The following is a 22083-nucleotide window of genomic DNA, read 5'->3' on the forward strand; positions in this document are numbered from 1 at the left end:
CTCTGCACCAGGATTTCCTCCTCCCAGGTCGTCGAAACAACAAACCGAACTACGGAGCAAGCGGGGTGAGAGAACGTCCGAAACCGCCTCTGACCGCGACTTTTAAACTCTTTTTTTTACAGATTTGCAGTGGGATACAGACGGAAGCTGTGTGCGAACAGTAAAAGTTACGATTCGACCGGGACTACATTTTTACAACAAGGTAAGTTAGCTGTAAAATGGCGGAGAGCTATCTGGAAGTTAGTTGATTTGTATTTTGCTAGCCGGGCTAGCTCCCGACGAGCCCTGAGCGCGGATGCCTGAACCAAGTCGCCTCGCTAGCTCGCGGTTCGTGGCTACTTCGGTTGTTAGCAGGCTGCCGACCTGGTTTTTTTGGGGGGCACAGCGACGCAAAAAAAATAGTTCGTAGCCCGAAGAAGCGTTTTATTGTTCCAAGCAACTTATTTGCACTTTATCTATTTGTAAACAAAGTGTTTGTTGCTTATGCAATACGGCGCTGGAACTCCCGAGGCAAGATGGAGGACGCAAGGACGTGATGTTTTTTTAGGTAACGTTAGCTGGTAGCTGTTAGCGTAGCCCACCAGTCGTGGTTATTATCGGCTGCTTCGTTACAGCACACCGTTGTATGTTAGGAGCATTTGCTTTTATCTCCGCACAAGCACCGGGCTCGACTGGTTCGGAGCCAGAAAGCGGTCATTGTCCTCGGGAACATCGCTGAGTATCGTTATTGTGTACTAGCCCGTGTTAGCATGCGCTAGTACAGTAGGGCTGGCGTTTGTTGTGTTTATTATGGTGCGATAGCGCGAGGAAACACTATGCACTGCACGCGCCCGTCGCCCTCCTCGTGCGGCGGATCCCGGTCTGGTCGCGCGGAGTCGCAGCTTCACTCGATCGCTTCTCCGCGAGCTTTGACGCTCGTGAAAAGAGCCTAGCTCGTGGCGCTAGCATCTAGCAACGCACCGGTGTCAATTTTGACAGGAGCCGACGGAGAGCGCAGCCGCGGCGGCGTGGTTGGAGCGAGCGGAGCGGGGACTTTGTGCACCGTGGAGTTGCAATAACGTGCACTATTTGGGTTTCACAGCTCCGTTTGAGCTAACATCGTCTAGTCTCGCTTCGCAGTAACAAGTTTACGAGATACACGGGACCAATTTGGCGCCACTTTTTTCAGTCTACACCCATAGATTCCCGTCGTCTTGGCGTCTCCCTCTTTATTAAGGAAACAAGCGCCGTGGCACAATCGCTCATCATTACATATCCCCGTTAAATTAAAACTCTGTGCGTCTACGTTGACTGAGGTGGGCTTTTTTTTATACATATCCTTTAATCGTTGTGTATAAGCGACATGAAATGTGTGCTTGGTAAGATATGTGGGCCATCAGTATGTGTGATGTTGTGAGAGAGAATCCCGTGACTGATATTACACCTGATTTATATATGACCATTTCATTGAAAGTCTTCTCTCCACTCATACGCCCCTATAACGCTGTTATTTGTGCTATTATTATTTAGGATCACTTGTATGTCATCACTGAGTGCATGGACAGAAAGACGCCCCCAGAGTGGCTATATGATGGGATAGTTCAAGTTGAGCTTTTCAGGACTAAGCAGATGTCTCTGATGTGCTTTCATTGTCTTCCTTCACTCTCACAAAAAAGGCATTTCCATGTGTTTCTGACACGCATGACAGAATCCTAATTTTGAATGTTACCTCTGCTCACTTCTTTGATGTATGTGGCACCAATTTACACATCACAACCGTGCAATAGTTTTTTTTTTTTCTTCTGTGGCCTGCAGTATCTTGTTGATGTTGATACTGTCTTTTGATTGGTTGAGATATGTATGGGGCGGATAGAGCAGCGCCATATTTGGCCATTGAGGAAGACACTCCAATGTTCCCCGCGTGACGTCTGTAAGCCAAGGGAAGCAGAGAAAGGGAGGGAGCCAATGGCGAGACAGCTGAGCGTGACAGAAGCATTAGTGCACGCCCACTGTTACCATGTGAAACCGGGTTTTTTTTCTTCTCAAAGGCATCAAAGAAGCATTTGCTCACTACAGAGGATGTGCTATCCGCTAACATGTACCTATTTGATGTTTGCTTTTGTAGCACTTATTGCTTCTGCTGTGTAGGAATGAGTGTGCGTGTGTATATCTCCATAAATGACTCAGTCATGTATATATATTCTAGGTCACATGCAACCTCCCCTGTCTTGCAATTTCTGAGGATCTCAAGCAAGTCATAAATTGAAGTTATCCAGAAGATGTTACAGAAATGATAGCAGCACCAGAAATACCATCAGAGTTCTCCTTTACTCAGTAAGTGCTTTCTCCCACTTTACATTTTCTGTAAAAGTTGAGGTTGGCATGTTGTTTTCAATCTAATATTTGCTTATGTCCACCAGGGATACAGACACCCGATTCTCTTCAGACACAGACTTCTCTGAGGATATCGATGGAAGGAGTACGACCTCAGCAAAAGGAAAGGTACAGAAAGCACAAATACCACAGTATTGCATCTATTAGTTGCAGATATTTGTGACAAGCGCATTAAATTAGCGTTTTCTTCTCTGCAATGGTTCTCATTCTTAACCATTTGTTATGGTCTTCTATTCTGTTCCAGGGTGGAAGGAAGGGGAAGAAGGCAGCAGGGGAGAAAGGCAAAGGAGGGAAGGGAGCCGGCCGGATAAATGGCCACCACCAGGAGAATGGCATGGAAAACATGATGCTGTTTGAGGTGGTGAAGCTGGGCAGGAGTGCAATGCAGGTATGAATGGCAAGATATTTGAGATTGCCACACTGTAAAAATGTGTTTCTTCAGTCGCATTAAATAATGGTCGGCATTCTTACATCTATCCCTCATTTCTTGCAGTCTGTCGTCGATGACTGGATTGAGTCTTACAAACACGACAGAGACGTTGCGCTACTAGATCTCATCAATTTCTTCATCCAGTGCTCGGGGTGTAAAGGTAGGTGTGTCTGTTTACGGCATCTTACTCCTTTTTAAATGCATTGGGGAAAAACATTTGATTCTGTGAAGAACCACTCGGACAATATTTGGTACTCCCCTTTCCCCGAGTTGGTCTACTTGACCGCGTAGTGAATGTCTTCCCGTCTAACCCCTCTGTGTATCAGGTGTGGTCAGTGGAGAAATGTTCCGCAACATGCAGAACTCTGAGATCATCCGACGAATGACAGAGGAATTTGATGAGGTAGCTTTGTGTTTTCCAGTATAATCATTACCATATTCACCATGAATCTATTGTGTGTAACTTAAGATTGAACATCACATTTACTCTTATAACTGCCTACTTCTTTGGAGGATAGAGATTGTGTGAAGTCATTACATTTACCGACGTTCTTCCCTCTGTGGCCTCTGTAGGACAGCGGTGACTACCCTCTAACCATAGCAGGACCCCAATGGAAAAAGTTCAAATCAAGCTTTTGTGAATTCATTTCGGTGCTGGTGCGCCAGTGTCAATACAGTATCATCTATGATGAGTACATGATGGACACAGTCATCTCCCTTCTCACCGGACTATCAGACTCTCAAGTCCGAGCCTTCAGACACACCTCAACACTGGCAGGTAAGAGGAACTTTGTCTGTGTTTGTTTGTTTGTTTGTTTATTTATGTGTGCGTGAGAGACACATTTGAATGTCAGTGATGAATTGCTGTGTTCTTTAAGCACACAGTTGATAGCCGTCTGGGAAAAGTAGCAGTTAGGAGGTCTCTGGGGGCCGTACCTTAGTTAGGTAGTGCCGTACCTTTTGGTTGTAGTGGTGTATGTTATGGACATGCTGCATATAACCACTGATAAAGCCACAGCACTCACAGGTGTCCTTGTAAAAGTGGAATAACCTACAACTTTATCATTGGCAGGGCTTGTGTAGGAATAACAAAAGTAGATGTACCCGCTAAAATGTGTCAAAGGCTCCAGCAGATCATGTTCTCTGCAATCCCCAGAGGAATGCAGAGCACGCAGCCAATATCATTTATGCAGCAACATTATACATTTTTTCCACAACAGATGTAATTTAGCAGGTGGGCGGTGTGGCCACAAAACATTCATGTAATGTTGTGTCAAGAAAACCATCTTTGTCCTTACCTGTCAGGCTACAACAGCAGAGTGCTTTTGTTGAGTTCATGTTTTGATGCTGTCGCTGTACTTCGCTGTCGGAGAGGGTCAGTTCCAGCGGAGCTGTTTTTAGATGGTTATAATGTGGGTAGTAATTATTCCTTACTGCGCCTAGGCAATACAATAATGGAGGCAGCTACAAGTAGACAGGTTTTATTCCTACTGAAGAGTTTGTTTACCTCGTTTCATTTCCAACTTATTCTCATCCAAGGTTTTATTTGTTATCTAAAAGGGTAACAAATACAAATCATTTCTAATTTCCTTTAATAGTAGGGCACCTTGGTTTGCAACGGATTATATTTCATCGAGGGGTTGTTTTATGTTGAACATCCATGACAATTACATGAACAAAGACAAAGACAATTACAAATTGCCAAGTCAGGTGAAGTCACACACGTGTGTCATCGGCCAATTATGAATTACTACATTAAAGAGTTGGTGTTGTGTGGATTCCTCTCATTTCTTGATGTTACTTGTGTGTTTTGGCAGCCATGAAGCTGATGACAGCCCTGGTGAATGTAGCTCTAAACCTGAGCATCAACATGGACAACACGCAACGCCAGTACGAGGCAGAGAGGAATAAGATCATAGCCAAAAGGGCCAATGACAGGCTGGAGTTGCTTCTGCAGAAACGCAAAGAGGTAAGTGTGGCCACATGGCAATTTGCTGCCTACTCTTAAAAAAACCCGTTGATTTCAGCACATGCCTTTTTGCATTTAGACATGCCCATTGGATGATTCAAATTCAATCTGGATCAGCTAATCCCACCCAGATGCAGGTGACTGAGCAGGGGTTTAGTAGTAATTTAGTCAGAAAGTCGCAGACCCTTTTTTGTGGTGTGTGCTCACTGTGATATGTATGCGCTGCTCTTTGTTTATGTAATATAAAAGTCTGTACAGAGTTGTTGAAAACGATGAGTTTCACTGACACTAGCGTTGACAAGGTGTTCTCCACACCTCTACGCAGCAGAGGGTTTTGCTTTTTGTCCGCCAGTAAATGTCAATAATTTCTATTAATCTCATGTAGGCAAAACGTTTGACGCAATTATCCATTTTCTACAGCCAGTTCTTTTTCGAACCACTTTTCTTTGCGTTCTTCCGTGTTTTCTTTCATTATTATTCTAATACCAGTTGGCTTAACTGGCAATTATGTTCCCACCCCTAGTAAACAATAAATAAGGCAGCCTCAACACTCACTACATCAGTTTAGCTTGTCATTTTGGAAGATGTATTTTTACCCTCTTGAAAAGTGGCTGTTGCAAGAAAAATAGATGTGCGTTGTTTCATTTATAATTTTACTGGACATCCCATGTGCTTACATGATGTAGAGCACTAACCTGCTGGAAGGTCTGTGTATGAAGTGGGGTTTTTATAATGTGATACTGCAGTTTAATAGTTTTAATGATCTGCAGGAAGCCCTCCGAACCCTCCATCCCTCCTGCCAGACAATGAGCGTGACATAGTTCGTAGACTGCAGGTTTTTAATTGTGGTTAGAATTAAGTGTCGGCGGTCATAATCTAATTTTATAAAAGCCTTAACAGTTATGTAGGTGACATCTCCCTACATGGTATTGTATCAGGCAAACCCTGCAACCAAGCTAGCCAGTCCCAGTGATACGTGTAAAAGTAAATAATTATGAATTACTTCATAATAAGCCGTTGTAGGCGATGGACCCGCAGTGACTGTGTTATTGGGCTGGGATTGTCCGTTTAATAACTTGCATAACAGCAGGTCCCACCGGGCATCCATCTGTTGGTTCAGTGTTAGCTCCACCGCAGCATGGTGACATAGTTGGCTGACACTCATCTTGTTATGTTAACGATGCCCCCTGGCCACCTCTTTATGTTGCATTCTCGTCCATAAGGATTCACGTTTGACCAAGCAAATCAGCTCACGGGTTTTGTTCTCCTCTCCATTTCAGCTCCAAGAAAATCAGGATGAGATTGAAAATATGATGAATGCAATATTCAAAGGAGTGTTTGTTCATCGATATCGGTACGGCTTCACCTATTCTATTCACAATATCCTCTACAAGCATGACTGATACTGGTTGTTAATGCTGTTATAGCAAACTTTAAAAACAACATTGTGTTCCAACAGTGATGCGATAGCAGAAATCAGGGCAATCTGTATAGAAGAGATTGGAGTGTGGATGAAGCTCTACAGCGACGCCTTCCTCAACGACAGCTATCTGAAGTACGTGGGATGGACGATGCACGATAAGGTGGGTTCCAGGGACATTTCTCCACACACTTGGATGTCTTCACTTTATTTGCCTCATCAGACGTCTTCTCAGGACCGTGTGGACATAACAGACTTTCATTTATTTACATCTCCTCCGCGCGCCTGTTAGTTTTGTTGCACCTGTTGTAAGAGCATAGCTTTCATTCCTTTTATTATTCCGTAGTGGTTTCATGACGCCCCATAATTCTCAATTTAGCGATGCACAACAGCCGACTGAGCAGATGTCTAATCAGCCGGCATAAGTGAAAACACCTGTATGCAGGGCTGTAAAAGGCCCAATTAATAACTCAACTGTAAACTAATTGTAGCCACAACAACTCAGAACACAGGACTGAAGCCTGCTGTTTTCCCAGCATTGATTTTACAGGTTTAATAGGTAATCAAATAGAAAAACAGGCGAGTCTTGGTTATTAATGTCTTCAAGTGTTTTTTGTTTATTTCAGTTGGTTTTGTATACAAAGAAGAAAGACTGGTCCATGCACGGGGTCATTGACTGTTTTCTAATTCTCTATTCCAGCAAGGCGAGGTACGTCTGAAGTGTCTGACAGCCCTGCAGGGTCTCTACTACAACAGAGAGCTCAATGCAAGACTGGAGCTCTTCACCAGTCGCTTCAAGGTCAGCACCACCTGGTGGACAACCTCAGCACAACACCTCCAACTTTATCGTCTCTCACTCGTACACATCAACAAACACTGGGCTCATGCTCACATATATTTGTGATTGGTCTGACATAATTTCGCTCGCTAATCGAATGAATCCTTTTAGCCAAATAGCTCATTAAATCTGTCTTCTCTCTTTCCACAGGACCGTATTGTCTCCATGACTCTTGACAAAGAGTATGACGTTGCAGTGCAAGCAATTAAACTACTCACTCTAGTCTTGAAGTAAGTGGCTCTGCTTTTGTTCTTGATTGTATTTGATTTACTGTGGTCTCAATTGCCCGTTTTCCTGCACATCAGTTAAGGGCAAGCCCGTTTCGAGTATTGCATGAAGTGTGTGTGTGAGCTACTTTGGAGCTTTAGTTGACTGACCCTCTGTGTTTGTCTCTGCAGTAGTACAGATGAGGTGTTGACCCCCGAGGACTGTGAGAGTGTCTATCACTTGGTCTACTCGGCACACAGGCCTGTCGCCATTGCAGCTGGAGAATTCCTCTACAAGAAGTACGTCAGACATGCTTTACATTCATCAATGAGCAGGAGTCAAATCTGTGTTCATGGCTGAGCACAGAATGAGTTCAGGAAAATGAATATAGAGGCAGCTTGGGGACGGTTTAGTGGGAATTTAAGGAGTCACTCGCACCCTGGAAAATCTAGTCTTTGCTGACTGCTGGTGGTTTTATTTTTCACCTTGCTGCAGTGAACTGCAGGTGGATATCACTGTTGGGTGTTGTTATAGGTTCAACAGGGCACGCGTCTAACCACACCTATGAGTGATGCGGGTCGTGGGAAAAAACGCTAAACTCGAACTCCAATTGTCAAGATTGTTAATTTGTTAGGTTGGTCAGTTCTCAGCTTAGTTTATGAGATTTAGTTTGTGTCTTGCCGCTCCTCAGAAATGCAGTAGGAGGATTGTGCCGGTGTTGCTTTTGTGCATTACCATACTAATAATTGATGCTCCTAAAAGATTGTTCAGCCAGCGGGAACCAGAGGAGGAAGGTGCCCCAAAGAGGAGAGGCAGACAAAGCGCCAACGCCAACCTCATTAAGACCACTGTCTTCTTCTTCCTGGAGAGTGAGGTATGTTATGAGGCTGCTTTTACTTTTACTGTCGCACGCAGGGCTCCAGTTTCTGTCTTTTATTGACAGTCTGTAAGTAATTGAACCATCTTTCCTTCATGTGTGTGTGAACATTTCTCCCCTTAGCTCCATGAGCATGCGGCCTACCTGGTGGACTCTCTCTGGGAATGCGGTCCAGAGCTACTGAAGGACTGGGAGTGTATGATCAGCTTACTGCTAGATGACCCATTGCCAGGAGAGGAAGGTAAGGCACTGGTTACTTGCAAGCCTTGGTCACTTATGTTGTGGTTCAGGGCGATGCAGATCAGGCTGATTGTTTTGTGTGTTTTTTACAGCTCTAACAGACAGACAAGAGACAGCCTTGATTGAGATCATGCTGTGTACTGTACGTCAGGCTGCTGAATGCCACCCACCTGTTGGAAGAGGCACAGGGAAGAGGGTAAGAGTGGCTAACTCACTTTAAAAAATGTTTTATTTTGTTTTAAACATGGGCCCGAAGACAGTTCAAACATGTCCCTTGAACTGCACTTGCAGGGTTGTCTTTTTAAATAACTGTGATCCAACCATTATAAATATTAGTAACGTATTAGATGTTTTTATTTCAGCCTTTGCTTTCTTCATTGTATTGTCTGACTGCTGTGTTTTTAAGACGGTTTCAAAGATAAAAGGATTGTTTTCTACAAACAGTTGATTTAAATTGTGTGAGTTTATTAGAGAAATAGGTTTGGTTTTTGATAATGGTGACTTTGTGCTTGCGTTGACACATTTGCTTTCTGGTTTAAACCGATAGAGCCTGCAAAATATTTCCAGACATTCTGCTTGTTCTTACCAGTCGAAGCTTGATGTCTAGCTATTTCCTCCCTGGTTTTTTATGAAATCTGACACGACAACTAAACATTACCATTAATCCAGTTTTCTTATAATCTAATCAACTTTACAATCCTGATGTACTAGTGCTGAACAAACGCCTTTTATTTCTTATTGGGTTTTAACTGTCGGAGCTTTGCCGTTAAATGTTTATTTGAAAGCTGTGCTAACGGCGCCTGTTTCAAGAATGAGGTTTATTGAAATAACAGGATGAATTTGAATAATGTTAAAAGACTCGAGGCCTGGTAGCGAGGTAACTTCTGGGTTAACTCTGGCTTTTCATTTCTGCAGCGGAGGTTCACTTAACGGGGTAGATCATGGTGACTTACGATGAAGAGCAGGTTATGTTGGATACAAGAGATCAACTCGTATAAAAGCACTGCTTACTGACAAGTCAAAGCTCGGTGCGCGAATCGTTGGATAATGTTATAGAAGTTGGTCATAATGCAAAAGCAAGCAGTTTAAACAGACGCATGCAAATAAGACGGCTGGCAGCAAATCTGACTGAATGTGTAAATTATCAGACGATATCACTGCTTCATCTAGAGCAGCGTTACTTTTATGTTTGCTGTGGCGATTATATGTTATGGAAAGAAACCACCTTAGTGCTTAGAATTATGTTTTTATATTATTATTTTAATTTGTTCCCAAGTTTGTTTCACTCTGCCGGAGTTGCAGCTGAAAGAATAAGGCTAAAATGTTGTCATACACGCCATAAGAATAAATCTATGCGACACATTCATTTAATGGAATACACATATGTAATTAAAGTCAGATCTATCTTGCTCTATATAAGGCAGGGCGATTATGAATCTGGTAATTCACACATTGACACAGTCTGCGTTTCTTTTGTGCAGCTCTTTGTCCTGCATTTGGCAGTTTAAACTGTTACATTCAGCCTGAATTATGTGTTTAACTTCTACGTATTTGTCCGCTAGATTATATTTTTCTCTTCTGTTCTGCTGACAGCAGACTTGTCCATGTTTGTGATTTGTCATATGTCATTTTTTAATGTGAACACGCTCTTTGTAAATCAACCAGATGGAGAAACCCCTCGGTTGATTTACAAAGTTGATAACCAGCTTAATTTAGGATTGTTTAGCGGGATCGCGGTTGTTGGGGTTAGTTAAACCAGATGAGCAAAGGACGTTGAACACGCTTCGTATTACAGGCCCCACTTCTCAGTTTTACACAGTAAAGCTGTCTGAAAGAAACCATTAAAACAAAAAGCCACTGGGAACCAGCACCTGGTGAACTAAAGCTACATGTGTCTCCAGAAAAGTGACAAAACCTGCCATTAACATTAAATGCCTGGTCAAAAAGTAAACTTAACAAGAGTAGATATTTTTTGCATTGTTTAAATTGTTGTTGTTGTGAGGACAAGCCTTTAACTTACTGCTTCTATCATCAGGTGATGACGGCAAAAGAGAGGAAGACTCAGATGGATGACAAAACCAGAATAACGGAGCTGTTTGCTGTGGCTTTGCCCCCTCTACTGGCCAAGGTCTGTTACAGCCGTTCTGTTTTTTTTCACAACACGCACTGCTTGTGGGGCTGTTTGCTTCAGCTGTGTATTCATAAATCACAAAAACATGACGTTGAATGTTTGTTCTACAGTACGCTGTGGATGCAGAGAAGGTGACTAACTTGTTGCAGCTGCCTCAGTATTTTGACCTGGAAATTTATACCACAGGACGTCTAGAGAAGGTAAGCCGCTTATCAGACACCAACCAAACTGTTAATTTAACGTAATGATAATTTACCTTCCCTCACCGACTGTTATCACACATAATGCGTCTCTCTCTTTCTCTCATCCAGCACCTGGAATCCCTGCTGCGTCAGATCAGGGAAATTGTGGAGAAGCACACAGACACTGAAGTCTTGGAGGTCTGCTCCAAGACGTACCATTCGCTCTGCAATGAGGAGTTCACAATCTTTAACAGGGTGGACATTGCCCGCTCCCAGCTGCTGGATGAGCTGGTGGACAAGTTCAACAGACTACTGGAGGATTTTCTACAAGAGGTAGGAGAGACGGGGCATGTTATGACCCATTGCTCTTTTGTGAAAGCATGTTTTTCTTCTGTTATGTATCGTTGCCGAGACCTTTCTCGTGGCTGCCTCCTGACAAGAGCACTCAAATTGTCACTCTAAATTCAAACTTTGAATAACCTGCAAGTTAGCCTTTCGAGTCTCAAACTGTGTTTAAGGGGTGCAGTGTGTCGTTTCGGCCAAATGATTTTATTTTAATAATCAGAATATCCAGGGATATGTCATGTTTATGTGGAACGTTTTGAGAAAACCTTGGAAACTTGTATCCGTTCTCGATGGCTTAGAACTATTTTTTTTCTTTCCAGGGTGAAGAGGCTGATGAAGATGATGCTTATCAGGTTTTGTCAACTCTAAAGAGGATCACAGCTTTTCACAAGTATGACATTTATTCTTCCTCGAGTCCCCGTTTCCTCCCACCCTTCCCTCTTCCACGTCTCCTGTGAGTCTGCATCCATGTGTCTGAAACTTTCTCAAATCTGTTGCAGTGCACACGACCTGTCGGGATGGGACCTGTTTACCAGCAACTTCAAGCTGCTCAACACAGGCATAGAGAATGGAGACATGCCTGAGCAGGTTAATAAATACACACACACACACACACACACACCAAGTTATATGAACTCAACACGTTGTCATTTTCCGAGAATAGTAATGCATATTAACCCATCTGGGATTTTTCTTTTTCTTATTCTGGTGAGCAGATAGTCATCCACTCGCTGCAGTGTACCCACTATGTGATCCTGTGGCACCTGGCCAAGTCATCTGATGGCAGCTCCAGAAAGGTGAGGTCCCCTCAGGCCAACTGCACCTTCTCTATTCTGAATTGGAAAGGTGTATGTGTGATGCTAAACCCCCCAACAAATCTGCTTGTTTTGATGAAATCAGGATGACACGGTGACCCTGAGGAAGCAGATGAGGGCATTCTGTATGATGTGTCAGCGCTACCTCACCAATGTCAACACAGCCGTCAAAGAACAGGTGACATAGATACGTGCACGATAGAAACACACCGTATAAAATCCGTTCATTGTTGCTGCTTTGGTTGTTTTGGCTACAACGTGCTGGTAAGAAGGGTGGCATAGCAAGAAGTGATTTCAATGCAGGTCTTTGATGCAACTTGTTACCGAAGCCATCTGTGCCTCCACAACAGACAGAAAGCAGTCTGATTTTTCAGAAATCTAAATAAATATACTCTGAAACGTTCATTAAAACCTGCTCTGAGAGTGCTTTTTGTTTTGCACTTCTGCACGCTGAGTTTGAACTTTTTGTCCTTTTTTTCCCCTCCAGGCATTCACCATCTTGTGTGATCTCCTGCTCATCTTCAGCCACCAGATGGTGTCCGGAGGCAGGGAACACCTGGAGCCTCTGGTCTATTCCTCGGAGGACTCGCTGCAGGCTGAACTGCTCTCCTTCATCTTGAACCACGTCTTCATAGACCAGGACGATGACACAAATAGCACCGGTACGAATACAATGTTCCATTGTAGCAGCTCATGGGCTTTCTGCTCTGCTCCAATATGCAAGGAGAGCAAGTTAAAGGATGCTTTTCAAACTGTCCAATGTGCAGCTTATGGAACTGCTATATTTTTTTCTTTTTAAATATATTTTTCTCTCCAATCATGTCAGATGGGCAACAGGACGACGAGGCGGTAAAGATTGAAGCTCTGCACAAGAGGAGAAACCTCCTCGCTGCCTACTGTAAACTGATCATCTACTGCGTGGTTGACATGAAGACTGGAGCCGACATCTTTAAACAGTACATGAGGGTAAGGCAAACCTTTTCACATCTGCTGTTGCAGGAGATAATACATTGTTTGTCTTACTATTAGACATGTACATCAGCTCATGTATACAGAGGTCATGCTTAACGTTCCCTGTACTGTTTTCTTTGCAGTATTACAACGATTATGGTGACATCATCAAGGAAACCATGAGTAAGACTCGGCAAATCGACAAGATTCAATGTGCCAAGACGCTCATCCTCAGTCTACAGCAGGTCAGTGTGCACGCTTTGGCTCACTCATTAATTAAGTCGGTAATTATGACCGTCGGTTCATTCGTGGCATTTTTTTTAAGACCTTGTTGATCTAATGTTTCTCTCTTCCTGCTAGCTGTTCAACGAAATGCTGTCTGATCTGGGTCACGGGTTCGATCGCTCCGCCTCTTCATTCTGTGGAATCAAAGAGTTGGCCCGTCGTTTCTCTCTAACCTTCGGTCTCGACCAAGTCAAAACCAGGGATGCCATCGCTATGCTGCACAAGTAAGGCTTCATTCTGCTCTTGTTGCATTGCTCTTGCATTTGCTTTTGCATCTGGGAGCTGTCATGTTTGACAAATTACTCCTTGAATACTGTTTCTTCTTGCCTTGTTATTTCTTTCCTCTGGATTTTTGGAGAGGCTTAAGTGCAAAAATGTTGCCGTCTTGCCCATTCCCAGGCACTGATGTTTTCCTTAGTTTAACATCAGGCTGTCCAAACACACAGAAGAGCAACAGTGCTATAAACATAAAACTGGTCTGTTGCATGTAAGGAACCCGAGCACTTATCCAAAGAGCTCTGGTGTGCTTTTATGCAGCAATCCAAAATGTGAACTAATTTATGTCACTGCAACAAGTATTGCCCTCCAGTGTATGTCAACATTCATTGTTATTGGTAACTAAAAAAATATCTTTCATGCAATTTTGACTTTTTTTTTCTTTTTTAAATGATACATGTTTCTTTTCAATGGCAATTGAGAAATTATTGTATAAAAGTCCCACAATCCTCCACATTTGTAAAAACAAACCCCCACTTCCATCACATTGTACTCTCTTTTCTCATGTGGATTATTATATCATAATCTCGGGACGGTTCCCGGAAATCCGATGTATGTCCATTTGCTATGCTTTCTTAGATTACCCTACACTTGTGCAACATCTGGGTGCACTTTGTAATGAGATATGCCAGATGTGCGACAGGAGTTAAAGTAATCGAAGACAGGCCGAAGATTCTGCTTTCTTTCCATCTAGTATTTATAATCTTAAAACTGTCAAAGCAATGTGGTGCAGCATTACAATGTGGCATGACCATGGAATAGATAGGTAGAACAAAACTATAGAAAATCACCAGGATTTATTTAGATGGAAATGAGCAAGACGCATAAGAAGTGTCTTGTTTAAGAATCAGACGCTCGATACGATTTGGACCATCTTTGGTTTTGGGGATTTGTGGTTTCATTCTAAGAGCCAATGTGTTTTTCTGCTCTGCTTAAAAAAATAAAACATGCTATGCACTGTTAACGAATGTTTGAAAAAACATTCTCAAAGTTATGACTGCTTCTATTAAAGAAAAAAATGGAAAAGTAGATAAGTGGTGGTTTAAAAGTTGTACCACATACCCGGTGTCTGGTTCAGATTAATAACGGCGTCTCTTTTCTCGTCCATTTTCACATCAGTGAAATTGAGTTTGAGTTTTGAGTGAACGGTTCGGATCAACTATTTTCAGTTTTGTGTCCATGAAACCATTTATTTTTTCCCCGCTCAGTGAGTTATTCTTCCCCTCTGTCTCTTTGCATCTGTCAGGGATGGTATTGAGTTTGCATTTAAGGATCCCAGCACCCAGGGAGAAGGAGGCCCTCCCCTTAACCTGGCTTTCTTGGACATCCTCAGCGAGTTCTCCTCAAAGCTTATGAAACAAGACAAGAGGACTGTGTAAGTTGATTTATTTTTATTTGTGTTTAACGGCTGGGAGGCTTCAGTGTAACAGGTGTTTGTGACAACTGGTGCAACTGGTGTTTAAGGCGCATGGTTGATGTGAGGCTTCCCCCCACTGTCCTCCAGTAGGAATGTGCACCTGGTTGGTGTCTATAGACGCATGAGTTTGTTCATCTCGTCTCTGTGTGCTTCCCGCTTCTCCTCAGCCACATGTACCTGGAACGCTTCATGACGTTCCAGATGGCGCTGCAGCGAGAGGACTGCTGGCTCCCCCTCATCTCCTATAGGAACTCACTGCAGGCGGGCGGCGATGACGACACCATGTCGGTGATGAGCGGCTACTCCAGCAGAGGCTCCTCCATCCGCTCCAAGAAGATCAAGTCTCCTGCTGTTACAGCTGGAACTTCAGCAGCCAAGAGGAAGCTGCCAGAGGGTATTGCACACAAAGTCATTAATAATGGGAATGATTTAATTTTCTAGCTTTTATTCACAAAAATAGGCACAGACTCTAGTCATTTACTGTTGCATTAAAAAAAATGCAATCATTATTAGGCTGTTACCGAACCGTGGATATTGTGTACCTACAAACGCACTGAAAATAGGTCTTAATGTGAGCCACATACATTATTATGGCCCAGCAATGATGTTACAAAAGCAGAGTTGGAGCCCAGATTAACCCAAATGCATTTCTACCAGCCGGGCTCAACTGATGGGCGAGGAGATTAAACAGCAGATGGTGGGAGAGAGTCACAAGAGTCAGGCGGCTCCTTGTCAATCACACGGGCTCATTTAGCTGTATGCCTGTGTGTTCGCTGAAGACCCGCCTGGGATGACAATTCATGTCATTGAGAACTCAGAGAAATGCAGTTAGGAGGGAAAGAGTTAATAAGGCTGATATTATAATGCAGTCAAAATTAAATCAGTGTTCTCATAATTTATCGGTTATTTTCTCTTGACCCCTAACTCCCCCCGTCCCCCTCATTGTGTTACTTTTGGATTTCACTGTCAAGATTATATTATCTCGATACCGCAGTGAAAAACAAAACGATTTTATTTGAACACACCGTGATGACGTTGACCTTTTTGACCAATACTTTTGTTCCAAGATTGTCTCACACTTCCTTGTCGGATTTTCCTTTGCAGAGGAGAGCAGCAGCAGCGACGTGTGGCAGCAGAGCATGCAAACCCCGGTCATGTTGCCTTCGCCCCATCTCACCTCCACCGTCATGCGAGACCCCAAGAGGGGTCGCGACGACAGCTTCATGGGGGTCTATCCTCTTCCCCACGACCAGCAGCAACCCCACCAACTCCCACAGCACCATCAACAGACGCCACAGCACCATCAAACGCCCATGGACTACAAGTACGTATGCCTCCCTCTCGCACTCCTGAGTACAACCACGCAGTCGGCTCATAGTTCAGTACTACATACAGGGTTCGTACGGTCATGGAATTTTAAAATTGTTATTTCCAGGCCTGGAAAAGTCCTTGAGAAAAATGAAATCCCTAAAGTTTTGGAGTAGTCATGTAAATGTGTTATATTCATATGTTCATGACGTTCATTTACGTTGAGTTTGAAATAATTAATTTGCTTTTAAAAAAAAGACGCTCAAAATATAAGCAGGCATACATACAGGCATCTATATAAATGTTTATTCTTTTAATCAAACTATTGTCTCTCATTCTTTTGTCATTTACTGTATGCTTTGGAATTGTCATTGTTCGTTTCACAAAATGTTTGGTCATGGAAATTTGGTTTAAAGTCATGAAAATGTACCCTGTACATACTTTAAATCTATTTTTTCATGAAATTAGTTTAAATGCAAACTTCACTATAGAAATCCTGCATTAAAAATGCGTTTTTCTTTTAGTTTCACTCTTTACATTTTTTTTGGTTGTAGTTTTATATATATATATATATATATATATATATATATATATATATATATATTTATTTATTTATTTATTTCAGGGCAAAAAATTGAATAGAAAAACACTTTCAATTGATTAGAATACAACAACAAAAATAATCAAATCATCTTCAGACAAACATTTGACATGAATGTTGTTGTTAATCGTTATGATTTGTTGACTCGACTTTTTTTCTTTTCTTTTTTTGAATTGATTCATATAAAAAGAATTAATGTGAATATTTCAATCAATCTTTTTTGTGCTCACCGTCTCAACTTTTCATTGAATAATGTACTTACACATTTTAAGTTACAGTCCAACATTGACTTTTCTCAAATTCGCTGTGATGCCATTTCAGAAACTCTTTCATGATCATTTTATTTAATTTAATTAGTGTTTCTTTAATTATCCAAGACTTCCCACCACACTATACTATAAATGTATTCAGGCCTTTTATGCAGTTCAGTGCATCACTTATTCTCTTAGAGAGGGATCAGAGGACGAGCATATGAGCCAAAAAGCATTAGAAAAAGGATTCTATGAAATTTCCCATTTGCGTGCGATTAATTTTGAGGGTAAATGCCGTAAAATGCGTTTACTTCACAGCCTGCCAAGTGTTGGCCCTACTGGGACAGTGACTGATTAGTTTACTTATCCAACCTGACTTTTCGTAGGCGCCTGGCCAGCGGGCCATCCACATAGTTGTATCTGACGAGGCCGCGATATCCCCAGTTAAATCAGCAAATGCGCGCATAAAGAATGTGCTAATTTGTGCGCTCTTGTGCATTTAGTTCCCAGGTGACGTGGATGCTGGCTCAGAGACAGCAAGAAGAGGCTCGCCAGCAGCAGGAAAGAGCCATGAACTACGCCAAGCTCAGGACCAATCTGCAGCAGGCTATGTAAGACAAACACACACACACACACACACACACACACACACACTTGTATGTCGAGTTGCCTGTGAGAATCTCATTAAATGTATGATTTCATAATTGTCTGCAGTCGTCGCGGTACTGGGCTTATGGAGGAAGACGAAGAGCCAATTGTGGAGGATGTGATGATGTCATCCGAGGGTCGTTTGGACGACCTCAATGAAGGCATGGACTTTGACACCATGGACATTGATCTGGTGAGGTCCACATTTAACTGAATTTTGTTTTTAAAATGCAAGAATTATAACTCGCGAGTCACGGCGGTCACAATGCTGGATACAATGTCATTCTGAGAACAAACATTTAAGAACCTCAAAAATCCCCAAACCTTGAAATTCTCAGCCGGCCTCGTTGGCTCGTAGCGTGTAATTCCCGGCGCCCGCTGAGAACTCGCTGCTCCTCAAACTGCATTACGTTTTGCTTGCTGGTTATGCATGCATACATACTGTGCCTGGGGAATAACCAGTGGGTTATTCTAAGAAAAGACAGATTTAGTTTAGCATGCAAAAATCAATAACAAGCGGCTTGTGTTGATCTTTGCACGCAACATAAAAATGAGCAAAGAAGACAAAAGAGCAAATTCTTGACTGCGGGGAAGGAGATATGTTTTTGTTGTTGTTTTTTAAAAAGATAATGAAAGGCTCTCTCCACAGTGCCTTGCGACTGTCGCGGCACCACGAGGCAACATGACTAATTTATTTGACCATTTACCCGAGCGCCACAGAACCGTGTATGATGAGTGTAAAGCCAGAACTTCATTTTTATTCCAGGAAAAAAAGGCTATTTTGGTTTCTGGTGCTGCATTCTGTGAGAAGGGACTCAAATGTCATATTGAATCAATACACCAGAAAATTGCCCTAGTTTTCCTAAATTCACTCCATTTGTTGCATGTTTGCTTAATTCAGGGATGTGATTTTTTTTTTATTTTTTATTTATTTTGTTATTACTCTATAAACACGATACTCTCGAATCCTGTGGATCCAATTAATGAAAAAATAAACAAACATCTGATGTTTTTGGTTCCAGTATTCAATGGTTTTCTGCCAATGCAGCTGTTACTGCAGGAAAAGTCGTTTGAGTATCCGCTCTAAACGCAGCCTTTCTCTTCCAGCCGCCCTCAAAGAACCGCCGTGAAAGGTCCGAGCTAAAGCCCGACTACTTTGACCCTGCTTCTATCATGGACGAATCGGTAAGCAGCATCTCATGTTTAAATCCTCCAGGTGTGTTTGTGTAATGGCCGGCCGGAGAAGCTTGTGAGAGCCCAGTGAGAACTAATGCAACTCGTGGTTTCCTCAAATGAAGAATCGGTATGACTCTGCAGAAGTAAATCGAGGATCGGTGGCTCGCAACCAATCGCATTACATGGACCGCTAGCAAGCATGTGATATCTGTGAGAAACATTAGGCCGAGTTCATCTGACCAGCGTGTCATTGGTTGCAGAGCCGCCGTTTCTACCTCTGTACACTAGTCAGACTTGATTTATTTCAGACCTTAAATTCCTGCTTCCCACCTTAAGAAACCCTGTGGCTTTGCCTCGGGGTTCGTTCTTGCACCTTTGACATGTTAGGGTTTCTCAGACAGAGCTCCGGAAAAAAATGTGTGGGTGTTTTTTTTTTTTTATGTCAACCTTGAACAATTTCATTGTCGCCAAAAAAAAATATATCACAGCCGTCATCACCTCGGCGAACACGCAGCGTCTTGTTCTATCGAGCTTTTCCTGAACAAAGTAGCACAATGCAGCTCCTGGCTCTTTACACAACCCTGCACAGAACACGCCGGCCTCAGATCCATTTTCTTTCCCCTCCCAATTACTTCTACTCGACGTTGGATATGATTTTCAAACTGCAGACAGAAAGTCAAAAGGAGTCGCTGCAGTTTGAGATGATGAACATGTTGCCAACAGCCGGAGTTTATTCCACTACCGTTTGCATTGTCGCATTTTATTTTGTCACATTTTAGGCAATCAGACGAAATGGCCGCTTGGACTGGATGTTAATTGACAATATGATAGATTGTCAAACCCTCGGGTTTGTTTGACTTGGATCATTATTCATGTGATTTTCATACTGCAGGGCGGAGTGGTTTGTTTTATGCCGTCTTTTTGCTTACCAAGTTCTTGTTATTTAAATTTAATAACCGGTGTTTTCTTTCCCTGTTTTGGTTTCCTCTAGGTCCTTGGAGTGTCCATGTTTTAAGCTAATATCCAGATGATTTTGACGCTGGGATAAAAGAAGAGGCGCTTTGTATTTAAAGAGAATTTTAGATGCGAAAACAGAAGTGTTTTCTGTAAGAAAAAGAAAAAAACTACAAAAAAAAAAAGAAAGTCTGGCTTGTACTCCACGTGGACCAATGACAACCCACACTCAGTGTTGCTTGCTCAGAGAGGACATTGTTTCAAATATTTACTTTTATAATCTTGGGTAAGCTCTTCCTGTTCTGAAATAGTGTAACAGGCCACTTCCAAACCTATTAGAAATCAGACGTGTCTGAAGAAAAATCCATGATAGCTATTTTTCTTTCTTTTTTCCTCTTTCCTTTTTTTTGTTTTTTTTTAAACGGGGATGAATTGGTGTGTTTAACTTAAGATACTTTTTTTTTGTTTATGTCTAACCCTTTTTACAATTGTAGTAAGTTACCAGGTGTGAAGTAGTAATTTATAAACAGACTGTAGTAGCTTGCTTGTACTGTGTTAGCCAAGTGGATGGAGGTCTTTGTTTTTGTGCTCTCTCTCTCTCTCTTTTTATTTTTTATTTTTTTTCTTCTCTCTCCTCCCTCTATCTCTTTAGTTTCTTCTCCCTGTTGTTGGGCCTGATTTGAGGTCCTGATAACCACTGGTGGTTAAGATGTTGAGGTGTCTCGTAGAGTTCGTCATGATCCCCTTTATGCTGTGAAGATTCCCAGAGTCCACCGAGCGCTCCACACTGTTAAGCAGTAAGTCCTAGAGCTTACCCCAAGATTTGGACCACTCCCTAAGCACCATCTACTAGAGAAATGTGTCCCCGCCGCCTCCAACAATGAGCAGATTTTTCTCCCAGTAGTGCCACTGTGTGGGCTCTGGCAGATAGCAGCTCAGTCAAAGAATTACACATCTTTTTCTCTTTAAAATCCAGCAGCATAATGTTGAAATGGGTACCTCTACATTTTAAATAAAAGTTATATATGAATCGGTGCTGATTTTATATATGTGCTTTTGGTTTTCTTATTTTCAACTTTTCAACCTTCAGTCACAAAAGTTTGAGAAATGAAAGTAAAACTGAAAAAAAAAAAAAAAATGAAAGCATGCAAAGCCATGCATCAAGGAAGATTTTTAAATTTGTATTTTTATGTTTTATTTTTTTTGTTTATTTTTTTGTCTTGATAATGTCTTCGGGTTTCTACCTTTTTTCCTACATGTAAATTAGTTTGGATAAAACTAATGAAAAGACTTGTGAAATTCAGCTTTAAGGTTTTCTCAACATTAAAAAAAGTCCTCTCACAAAATACTTAAAGATTTAAAATGTTAAAAGTGAAAGGTAGTCATTCAGACAATACTGAAGATAAACGTTATTCAGCAGCGCTGTGGCAGCTAGACAAAGCTTAGATTTTGACATATATTTGTCACACAAGTTTTAATGAAATGTTTTGTCTACTGAGGTTTTTATTTTGTAGTCATTCCATGCTTAAGCCTTAAACATGCTTGTGGAGGTCACCTTCTCTCACAGTAATCTTCCATGTCAGAGGATCAGTCATGTTTAAAGGTGGATAATTGGCTTCTTAGAACATGAAACATGAGGTGGTCAGATGTAATGTGATAAAGTAGATGAACAGCCTATATGTGTTTTGCCTAATTATTTTATGTAAGTAAAAAAAGAAAATTCTTTTAAGGAAAAAGTACTGTTTATTGTTTGTTACTTACCACTACATTGGTATAAATTCTTATTAGATCATGTGTATATATACAAAATTTAATTTTTTTCCTTCCTTTTTGGCCATTTCTGTGTTTTTGTTTTTATTTTTATTTTTCCGCACTCTTGCCTACACTCTAAGTTGTTGTCTATTATCCCATCCTCTTTCAGTCACTCTGTTTTCTGATTTGTACTTGTCTGGAGACAGTAACTTTTGAATAAAAATCAACACATTTCATCTGTGGTACTTTTTAAAAAACTTCTGACCGCAATAAACTTATTACAGATAATACTGGGGTTAGTCAGATCCGATTGTCTTGGTTGTTCCCTTTTGCACATGTATGCAGTTTGGGGTAAACATCGTTTTCGTTGTGGTGGCTCCTCACTTTTAATACCATTCACTCCACCACCACTAGGGGGCGGTATAGTGCAGGGCTGGCTTCTGACCTCCCCACAATGGCAGTGCTCTATATAGTACGTGTTGTCTCAGGCTATGAATATGTATTCTCAGGCGCTCTTCATCCTTAACACACACATCTCGCTGCTCTTACATTCGCGTCGGCTTATAAGAATAAAATAAAAAGCCCCCCGGTGTAGCGAGAGTAATGTCCGGCTCGGCGGAGACAAAAGAACCACCGC

General features: G+C 42.0%; 1 protein-coding gene across 1 annotated transcript; it reads left to right on the plus strand.

The window, feature by feature from the left end:
• The first annotated feature begins 94 nt into the window (after nucleotides 1-94).
• On the plus strand, nucleotides 95-21680 carry stag2b (STAG2 cohesin complex component b). The gene is made up of 34 exons (XM_079228217.1): nucleotides 95-202; nucleotides 2186-2313; nucleotides 2400-2481; nucleotides 2618-2761; nucleotides 2867-2963; nucleotides 3130-3206; nucleotides 3377-3581; nucleotides 4621-4772; nucleotides 6053-6126; nucleotides 6232-6355; nucleotides 6893-6991; nucleotides 7181-7260; nucleotides 7429-7536; nucleotides 8000-8111; nucleotides 8238-8355; nucleotides 8447-8550; nucleotides 10390-10482; nucleotides 10596-10685; nucleotides 10797-11000; nucleotides 11333-11403; nucleotides 11513-11600; nucleotides 11729-11809; nucleotides 11913-12005; nucleotides 12315-12489; nucleotides 12654-12793; nucleotides 12922-13023; nucleotides 13139-13287; nucleotides 14586-14714; nucleotides 14924-15150; nucleotides 15861-16080; nucleotides 17420-17527; nucleotides 17631-17757; nucleotides 18672-18749; nucleotides 19732-21680. The coding sequence occupies exons 2-34, from the start codon at nucleotides 2270-2272 to the stop codon at nucleotides 19753-19755; spliced, it is 3819 nt and encodes a 1272-aa protein (XP_079084343.1). The 5' UTR covers nucleotides 95-202; nucleotides 2186-2269; the 3' UTR covers nucleotides 19756-21680.
• The last annotated feature ends 403 nt before the right edge of the window (nucleotides 21681-22083 follow it).

The sequence above is a fragment of the Taurulus bubalis genome, assembly GCF_910589615.1.
Source record: "Taurulus bubalis genome assembly, chromosome: 13".
In the NCBI taxonomy this organism is placed as follows: domain Eukaryota; kingdom Metazoa; phylum Chordata; class Actinopteri; order Perciformes; family Cottidae; genus Taurulus; species Taurulus bubalis.

Coding starts and splice junctions, on each gene's coding strand:
- stag2b (XM_079228217.1), top strand. CDS start 2,270: ATGATAGCAGCACCAGAAATACCATCAGAGTTCTCCTTTACTCA. Junction 11,001..11,332: donor TGGAGGATTTTCTACAAGAG/GTAGGAGAGACG, acceptor TTTTCTTTCCAG/GGTGAAGAGGCTGATGAAGA. Junction 14,715..14,923: donor AAACAAGACAAGAGGACTGT/GTAAGTTGATTT, acceptor GCTTCTCCTCAG/CCACATGTACCTGGAACGCT.